The 10,150-nt window shown below is 38.2% G+C and overlaps 1 protein-coding gene across 1 annotated transcript; it reads left to right on the top strand.

Moving 5' to 3' along the window:
* The first annotated feature begins 381 nt into the window (after positions 1–381).
* Positions 382–9,582, top strand: LOC122656298 (cytochrome b561 and DOMON domain-containing protein At3g07570). Its single transcript, XM_043850782.1, has 4 exons — positions 382–589; positions 710–1,112; positions 3,529–3,812; positions 9,145–9,582. Exons 1-4 carry the CDS (start codon positions 383–385, stop codon positions 9,373–9,375), a joined length of 1,125 nt encoding a protein of 374 aa, XP_043706717.1. The 5' UTR covers position 382; the 3' UTR covers positions 9,376–9,582.
* Positions 9,583–10,150: the final 568 nt, after the last annotated feature.

Below are 10,150 nucleotides of genomic sequence, written 5' to 3'. Positions count from 1 at the left end.
CCACGTTGCTGTACCTACACTAATACACAAAGCATTCAGGATGCAGATCGTCTACGGCCCAGCTGCCCGTACCAGCCTGTGTGGTGCAGACTAGGCTCTGCACGCAATGACCGCCTTACCCCCTGCCCAGCGCCTTGCTTGAGCGGGGGTAAGGCTGTCATTGCACGCGCTGCCCTGTCACGTTGCACAGGCTGCTACGGGCAGCTGGACCGTAGGAGATCTGGATCCAAGCATTCACGTTGGGGGTTTATTATTCTATCATAAAGTAACAAGATTATTATAATACTCCCAACGGCCCCTTTTAATATTATCATAGCCAGCGAATTACGTTAATATAAAGATTATTTGACTCCAAACCAACAAACCCATCATTCACAAGAAGATGAGAGAGAAAAGGAGAGACATGAAGTTGCAGACATGTTTCATTACCACATCCTTCTTCTTCTTCCTCTCTACAATTCCTTCTTTTGTGTCTTCTCAGTCGGATTCTTGCAGTTCTAATCTCAGCAACCTCAATGGTATTGTTCATTTCAACACTACTTCTTTTCAATGCCATCTTGTTTGGGATGCTGAAGATTACATTCTTAGGGTAAGAACATTATTACATCCATCATTAATTTTTATGTTATTATTTCTTGTTTTAGATTTATTTGACTACTAGAATTAATTGTGTTAACCATATTGGAGGATATGATTTTCTGATCATCAGTATCTTCAAAGTGGACCAAACTTATGGAGCTTTGTCCTATCGGCACCTTATACAAATTCATATGTCGCCATGGGTTTCTCGACGGATGGGAATATGGTTGGGAGCAGCGCAATGGTCGGTTGGGCATCAGCGGATGGGGGTGGAGAGATTAAGCAATACTATCTACGAGGGACTACCCCAACCCAAGTCATCTCAGATCAAGGGAATCTCCCACTCCTTAATAATTCAGCTGCAATTGTATACCAATCACCACGTATCTACCTCGCCTTCCAATTGAACACCAACGAACCTCCGTCCTCAAAACTCATTTATTCGGTCGGACCCACAAACTGGTTGCCCAAGTCGGACTTCCTTTTGAAGCAACATCGCAATCATATCTCGATATCATGGAATTATGTCTCAGGTGAGTCGTGAGCTCCACCACTCCCCAATTAGTCTCACCTTGAATTTTTTTATTTTTATTTTTTGGAGCTTCAGGGAGAAGAAGGTTGTCAAGCTGCGTGGTGTACCTTTACCCAAAACTAGGAAGAACAAAATGACCACCCGGCCGAATTTGGATCCTCTACTGTCGAACTGCCCAGACATGCTGTTGCATGCAATGTCCGCCTTACCCCTGCCCAAACGCCTTGCCCTAGTGGGGGTAAGGCAGTCTTTGCACGCAGAGCCGTGTCTGCGTAGCACGGTCCTGCCGGGCAGCTCGGCAGTAGAGGATCCAGATCCCACCCGGCCTCATGAAATTAAAATCCCACCTCTATCGGTTTCATGGGACCGTGCTCATGCGGGGACCACCCTGCATGGTAATGTTCTTTTCCTTTTTTTTTTGGGCCTGATCGCTTGTGGCACACAGCTTTTGCCTCGGGCCGCACAAAATGACCTCCGCACCCTCAGGGTTTTTAACCTTTCCATCAGGGCACGGTGGTCGTTTCATGTGGCCCTATGTCTAAGTGCAGCAACCACGCACCATACTCGACCAGGTAGCATTTTTTGTCCTCCCCCCCCTTTTTTTTTTTTTATAATCCACCAACATGTTCATGTTGTGAGGTGTGGAGATTATGACAATAAAAGAAAAATGACTATCTACCCACCCATTAATTTACCAAAGCAAAGACTATCTACCCACCCATTTTCATCAAGTGGTGAAAAGGCATGATATACATACAATTTGGAAGTTGTTGTTCACATAGTTTGGTGACATCTCGCCATCAACACTGACTTAATTACTTGCCGTATGGCGAAGAGAGTGGTTAATGTTCAACAATGTTGTTGAACAAGTGATGATTCTCCATATAAGAAAGAGAAAGAGAATGTTATCTGGGCGTGTGCGGTGCATTGCCTCTGCGTCTAGACACAGAAACACGTGAAATGACCTTCACACCTTCGAAAATTTCCACCTTTGCATGGGTGTGGCGATCATTTCACACGCTCCTGCGTCGACACAGGGGCAGGGCAAGGCAGGTATCATTCTTTCTCCCTGAAGAAAATTGACTATTCTTTTTTTTTTTTTTGACGATATAAAATTGACTATTCTATTCATCTTTCAAGGTGGTGAACGGGCATGATATACAATTTGGGGATTGGGGGGGTTGGGGAGAGGGTTTTAGTGTTCAGATTAGTTGGTGATATTTTGTTAGTATCACAACTTGCCATATGATATGTTAGGGGAACCCATGTGACGGAGGAACCTGCATCAATTTTGGTGTACAAATCTCAATTCAAAACAAGTAGTGGAAGTCCATTAGAAATTAGTTTAAAGTGAATGAAATTATAGAAATGTCACTAAATTCTAGAGCTACAAGATCACACTCTTGTAAATTCGTGAAAAGCTTCAAACTCACATCAAGGGAGTTCTTTTTATTTGCTGGGAGTCACTGTCACCACCTGCTATTATATACCAATTTGGATCTTTTGCTGTTGCTGCCCGTGTGGTCGGCGAGCAGCCTCACACACAGGCAGGGCGTGGATCCTCACCATGGCAGGGTTTGTGAGGCTGCACGTTAGCCGCACGGGCAGCGGCAGCAGAAGATTCGAATCCATTATGTACAAGCTAAAGTGAAAGCTAATATTGCGCTTACAGTAGTTGGTCAACTACTATGTGTAATAAAAACATATAGAATTTCTTAGGAGTGAAGCTGCTAGGAAGGTTGTTGGTTGGGCTTTGGAAGGAATCCCATGCCTAAATCTAAAATCCAATGAACCCGGCTCGATCAGGTTTATTTTAAACTATATATAGATCCAACATGGGTTCGAATTTTCTAATCCAAGTAGTTTTTGGGGAGTTGAGCTCGTCTCCAGGGAGGTGTGCACCCGGGGGCATCCAGCGGCTGAGCTATGCGCACATATCTCGGTGCACGTCTAAAGATGTGTGCAGCCCAACCCAACAGCTGGCAGCGCCCTGGCAATTCCCTGCTCCCTGAAGACGATCCTGATCCGTTTTTGGGTGGGTAGGTACCCAAAAGGCTTCTTGGGTACTTTAATCTATCTCTGGACTTCCATAAATTGTTGCTGCCGTGTAAGGGTTGCAGTATTTGACATGAATATGAGCCATTAAATCAGTGATACACTCTGTGCCCACCTATATTATTAGTGCCTGAAGTTTGTGTTTGAATGGTTCGGGCTAGCAAGGCCTCAATCAATTAAGCCCAACTTCAAGTGACCTCATTTAGCCCAATAAGGTCAGACTTAACAAAAGAAATACTCAGGTCAGGGTGGGTCAGATTTTAGCCCTATATATAAAACTCATGTTTGAAGAATGAGTGCTTAATTGGCCGGATTAGTGGTAATTTTAACTTAAAATCTGTTTGGGTTCAACTTATTTACAGGTGAAAGCAACGTGGAAAGCCCATATTCAAGACTAAGGAAGGCCCATGGGATCCTAAATATGATTGGTTGGAGTATTTTGATGATGATTGGAATCATTGTTGGTCGCTACTTCAGGCATTGGGAACCCTTTTGGTTCTATTCTCATGCTTGCATCCAATTATCTGCTTTTATCTTGGGATTTATAGGAGTAATCTTAGGGTTTGTCTTACAAAATCGTCTCCATGCCAACGTATCAACACACAAGGGTCTTGGCACCTTCATCTTTGTGCTTGGCTGCCTCCAGGTTAGTAAATACCATTCATTCTCTAACCTCATCTTAGATGTCTATGAATCGGAACTATAAACATGCATTTACGTTTGCTTCACCACTTCCCCATCTCCTCCTCCTCACACCCCCCCCCCAACCCCCAAAAAAAAATATTAGATGGTAGCTAGCCTTGGGACTAGGCAGGTTTTTTATATATAATTCTCCATTTATTGGTTTCTTAGGCCATGAAGCCAAAAGAAGAAAAGGCCTAGGAGGAATCAATATCAATAGGAATTAACACTTCATGGTTGTGTTACATCTAAAACTTCTATATTGATTATCATGACTTAGTGGTTTTTAAAGTTAATCTGTAATAGGTAGCTTACTTTCCTCTATATAGTAATGTTTTTTCATGCTTACTAATATAAATACTCCGCCAGTGTCTGCTGCCGATCCCAAGCCCGGATAAAGGAGGAGGGTTGGTGTGTCAGGTCGGCAATCAGCACTGAAAAAAAATAAATTCAGCCAAACAACCCTTTTATATGGATTCTACACCTTACATTATAAACGTTATGCTAGGGCATTCCTCGACAAAATAAGCGACGTGCTAAACTATGACCCAGGTGTAGTGAAAAGTAGGCAAGGGTTAGCTAGGGCATCCCCCCTAAGCGATGTGTCGCATCGGAGTCAAGATGCGGTGAAAAGTAGTCAAAGGTTCTTGCACCGTGGACGAGTGCGGGTAAAGAAGCTAGTCTAAAAGCGTAGGATTAGATTAGCATCTTGGAACATTGGATTTATAACATGTAAGAATCTAAATTGATAGATGTTAAGAGGAGAAGAAGGATTAACATAGCCTGTATTCAAGAGACTTGATGGAAGGGTAAAAAAGCTATGGAGTTTGACGACTTTAAACTTTGGTATAAGGGGAATAAAAGCAATAGAAGTGGAGTGGGCATAGTAGTGGATAAAGATTTAAAGAATGATGTGGTGGATGTTAAAAGATTCGGAGATAGGATTTCTATAGAGTCTTAAGGAGAATTTGCTTAAAGCTCAACAGTGAATGCAAACACAAGCTAATCAGCATGCGGAGTTTCCAGTGAATGATTAGGTCCTTCTGAAACTGAATCCCTACAAGCAGCAATCCTTATCGATCAAACTCCACCACAAACTAAGCAAAAGATTTTATGGCCCATACCAAATCAGTCACAAAATTAGACTGTTGCATACAAACTGAACTTACCCCCCACCAGTAAAATCACCATGTCTTCCACATTTCACTCCTTAAACCATTCCATGGACTAATCCCTACTACACCAATATTGCCATTACCATCTCTATCATGCCGAAATTACCCTGTCATATTTCCGTTAGCCATTTTCAAATCCAGACAACACATACATAAAGATGTCATAATACCTCAAGCTCTTGCTCAATGGGATGGTCTGCTTGTTGAGGACTCATCTCGGAAGAGTTTAACTGATTTAATGGAGCTTTTTCCTACATTGCACCTTGGTGCATGATGATACACCTGTACAATTGCAGACTGACTTTGAGCAGCAACAAATGTAGGAACATGTACAAGATGATGAATTGGGAGATGATGTAACAAGAAGAATTGATCCAGCAGAGTCAAGCACCAGTGCTAGGCCCAAGAGGACTAGGGAAATACCTGTGTGGGCTATTGATTATGTCAAATACTCTAGAGTTTCTAAAGGAATGAGTGGTTATGAATTTGAGGGACATATGTAATTCTTTAGCAGAATATGCAAGCATGTTTGTTGCATGACCGTGAGTATTTTTAAGAAAAAGACAAGAGAAGAGAGATTCTAGCAATTAGTTGAAAATTAATCTGTAATTTTAATTCCATTGTAATCAGGTTTATGGACATAAATATAAATATATATAGAAAAATCATGTTTCCTGAACAAATTTTCTAGGGCGTAACAAAAAAAAAAACTTTCTAGGAGGAATAGCAAAATCTTATTTGTTCCTTTCTTGTTCTTTAAACTTCTCATCCCCTTCTAAGGAGTCTAACCAGCTCGAAATTGGTCTGATCCTTCTAGCCCATTAATTTTCTTCCTTAAACCAAAGCTCTATTCTATCAGAACCCCTTGTGGGCACAAACAATTAGGGCTGAAACCCTAATTTTATAACAACCCTGGCCTTCTCTCTCTCTCTCTCTCTCTAGCTTGGTAATCTGGTAAATGCATAAGAATCCTATACTCATTTATAATGGGATCAACACTTATATGTTGTTTTACTATTTAGAATTCTTCTAATATCAAGGAGTAGACTTAAAATGGAAAAGACCAAGATAATTTTTGCAAAATAAGTTCATTTGACATGCCAATGTATTATGTGCCTAGAAACATGAAGCATACATAGAGAGTAAGATGCTACGTAGGTATGTAGCCAATCACCTCTTGATGATTCATTGGGTAGTTACCTTGTTCTTAGTCTTAATTAATGTAGTTATCACTTTAGTTATCATGTGGTGTTTAGTGGATGTAGGAGGAATTCTTTGTAGTCTGATACTGGGTTAGAGCTGTGACTATGTGGTCAACATGGGAGGGAAATTATGTAACCAAGATGTATGCTATAAATTAGTGGAAGATTAATAGAAGAATAAACATTGACTATCATCCAACTACTCTATTGAGTAAAAGGTAGACTTCCTCCACAAGCCAGATGTCGGGCCTCATTGGTAAAGTCAACCCCTTTCCCTATTTTATCTCTTATCTCTCTTACACATTATTTTCTCTCCAATCTTCTCTCTCCTCCCTTTCACGCACTCAAAAAATGGTATCAGAGTCAAGATTGAGAGAAAGAGTCGAGAAACTAAAAGGCGTTGTGAGTTCACTACATTTGGTGCAAAATCAAATCATAGGGAAGCTCACTGAAATCATGGAAATACTTATCATGGTGTTTGAGAAATTTAAATCGTGTACATTAGCCAATTGCATTGAAAAAATCCTCATGTGAGGTGGGGGGACCGAAAGAAGAAGTGGTAGTCAATGAAATTGAATTACACTCAGAACAATCAACAAAGCCAAAAAAGAAGAAAAAGAAGAAGAAAATGAAGCCCACCACCCCACACAATGCAATCACGCACCAATTTTTTCAAAGTGATACCATTCTCCACAACGAGATTGGCACGCCGTGAGATGATCAATTCGGCTTTGTTAATTGAAATTTCCCCTATTAAGATATGGGATCTCGGTGGGCCCTTATTTTTCTTAATTTCATTGTCCTTAAGGACAAGGATAATTCGAGGGAGTGGGAATGTTATGTGTCTAGAAACGTGAAGCATACATAAAGAGTAAGATGCTATGTAGGCATGTGGCCAATCACCTCTTGACCAGTCATTAGGTAGTTACCTTATCCTTAGTCTCAATTAATGTAGTTATCACTTTAGTTATCATGTAGTGTTTAGTGGATGTAGGAAGTTATTCTTTGTGTCTGATAATGGGTTAGCGTTGTGACTATGTGGCCAACATGGAAGGGAAGTTATGTAACCGAGATGTATGTTATAAATTAGTGGAAGATTCTTACCAAAAAAAAAAAAAAAAGAAGACTTTAATTGTCATCCAACTACTCTATCGAGTAAAAGGTAGGCTCCCTCTATAAGTCGGACGCCGGACTTCGTCGGTAAAGCCAACCCTTTTCCCTATTTTATCTCTTGAATCTTCTTATTTTATCTCTTATTTCTCTTACACCCTATTTTCTCTGTAATCTTCTCTCTCCTCCCTTCCACGCACGCAACACGGTGTAGAACAACATGATGACATGTTTACACGAAGGAGGATTTTGGAGACAAAATATTAAGGAATTCGATAATCTATAACTCAAATTTGATTAGGGGACTAGCGGCCTTTGCTAATTGGTACTTCTCTCAAAACATGAAGCCATTGTAAAAAGGGAGGTGAGATCCAACCTGTAAAGTTTGTAGCCTGCCTTATCAGAGTTTTGGCATTCGTTATGTTTCTAATTTCTGATATGTTCAACTATTATCATAGTTGACAATTAACTTTCTCATAAAAAAAAATTGACAGTTAACGATGATTTGTTGATTTGATTTAGTTCATTTCACCATAAAACACTATTTATACATAATGAATCACTTTAATATTCTACTAGTGCTAAAAGCAAATTTGAAGGCTTTTGCTTTAGTCTTCATATATAAAGTTACTGAATTACCTATAACTTTATTTTTAATGTTTTAATATAATGCATTACATTATTATTTTTTTAAGGCACTTGGCCATGTATTATTTGTAAGGCATTTGGTCATGTATTATTAGATGGAAATAATATCCCTATTTTTTTTTTTCCGGTAATAAATAACCATGTTAATATTTTATTAAGTTAAAGAATGAATACTTTGAGAATAAAGGTGAAATTATAATGGAGATTTATAGTACTTTTATCTATTGCATTAACAAGTAGTTAATGGGCTTGGTCATTCATTATGAACTATGAAAAGCTCAAATCTATCATAATCGTATACTATGTTAAACGAAAGTATTAATATTTTCAAAAGGAAAGAAATTATAATTTTTAAATCAATTTAATCAATTATTTTTGAAATACTTAAACTACTATTAAATTTAAATTATAACCAAACTATTTTAGAAAAATTCTTCCACACCCATTCATGTTATTTATCTATTGTATAATAGAGTTTCATTTCAATATGAAATATTGGAATTAACATCAAACTCATCCATGTATAGAAGTTTTAATATAATAATTTATAAATTATTTTTTGGCAAAAGGTTTCCTAAGCCATTGTTGTTGCAGCGTAGAAGGTGATGTGATAGTTTTGACCTACGGTTATTTAGGCAATGATCTAGATTTTGTGACATTTCAAAAGTTCAGATTCAATTTGATTCATAGCTTGCCCATATAATTGAATACCCTTCCATGGATGTCCATACTTCTTTGATAGTCCTAAAAATTTCAATTGGTAAATGCAAGATGCGTTTGAATTTAACTGAGCTTACCAACCAAGTGCCTCGAGATACACTCTTTTGTTTAGTGCAATCCCCACATTCTCATTCTCTTATTATGCTATAATGTTAGGATTATAGCTTTGATGCCACACTGGATATCCAACTTCCACATTAAGCTATATTATTTGATTAACTCCACTAATCCTTTGTTTAAATAAATAAGGTTGACTAGTCAGTTCTTGTTTCACCATTCAAATCTATTTAAAGGCTTCTTTGTGTTGTTAAAGCAAGACCGTTTTTAACTCTTTATCATTTCTTCTCAAGTCATTTTTTTTTTTTATCTAACTGCTAGTCTATTTATTCATCTTATCAAAATCAATCATTTGATTACTATTCTATTATATCGGATTATGCAGGTGATGGCCTTTCTAGTTAGGCCACATAAAACTTCAAAAGTAAGAAAATATTGGAATTGGTACCACTACAGCATTGGAAGGACCTTGGTTGTTTTTGCAATAGGAAACGTTTTCTACGGAGTTCATTTAGGAAATGAAGGGAGTAGTTGGAATGCTGGCTATGGCGTTGTTCTTGCAATATTGCTCCTTTCAGCCATTGTTTTGGAGGCAAAGATGTGGATGAGAAAGTGACACTTATGATAGGAACTGTAAACATCTTTTCGCATCCACCATCTTCTATCATAATGTAGATTTTTGTATTGTACTGTTCATAGTTTTCACATGCTTTAGTTCGTTTCATGACCATAGTAAATTTGGATATGGGAATAAACTGACTAAGAAAAATTCAGGATCAATTCAATTTGCTAATTTGAAATATTTGATTAAATTTTGGTAAAAGAAAGCGAACAATGAAAAATGTAGGCTCCATTTGGTTGTAAGGGAAATTAAAGGGAAGAGAAGTGGAAATTTTCAAACCTAAAAAACAAACTTTTGTAATAATTACCCAACATGATTGTTTAATGTATTTATATCTGTTATCATATTTAGTAATGTTACCTTTTTAGATATAATTTTTAGGGGAAAGTTCTCATACACGGCTGTGTAAGCCGTGTATGTGAGAGGGTCTCTCACAAAGAGTTGAAAAAGTCATAAATCCCTACCCATTAATTAATACCTTGAAACTCCCACCCTCTCACCTACACGGCTTACATGACCGTGTATGAAAACTTTCCCCTAATTTTTATTTTACTTTTCAAATCCAAAGGATTTGGATGCAAAGTAAAGTGAAATTTAACAACAAAATATGGAATGATGTGCAGGTAATGATATAATCTTGTGGAATAACAAATACCAAAGTCTGTTTTTTTAGGTTTAGAAATTTTCACTTTCCTTCCCTTTCCTTTATTAATCCTACTCTATGCACAAGTTTCAGATGCTAAGGAAAATAATCATATCCTAAGCAAAT

This window comes from Telopea speciosissima, chromosome 3, assembly GCF_018873765.1.
Source record: "Telopea speciosissima isolate NSW1024214 ecotype Mountain lineage chromosome 3, Tspe_v1, whole genome shotgun sequence".
Taxonomy (NCBI): domain Eukaryota; kingdom Viridiplantae; phylum Streptophyta; class Magnoliopsida; order Proteales; family Proteaceae; genus Telopea; species Telopea speciosissima.
The sequence above is the reverse complement of the archived record's forward strand: the minus strand, read 5'-3'. Positions and strand labels throughout refer to the sequence as shown.

Bases quoted from the DNA above. Each gene is read 5' to 3' on its own strand.
- LOC122656298 (XM_043850782.1), top strand. From the start codon at position 383: ATGAGAGAGAAAAGGAGAGACATGAAGTTGCAGACATGTTTCATTACC. The intron at 590-709 runs GTAAGAACATTA...TCTGATCATCAG, and splicing joins CTGAAGATTACATTCTTAGG to TATCTTCAAAGTGGACCAAA. The intron at 1,113-3,528 runs GTGAGTCGTGAG...ACTTATTTACAG, and splicing joins ATCATGGAATTATGTCTCAG to GTGAAAGCAACGTGGAAAGC.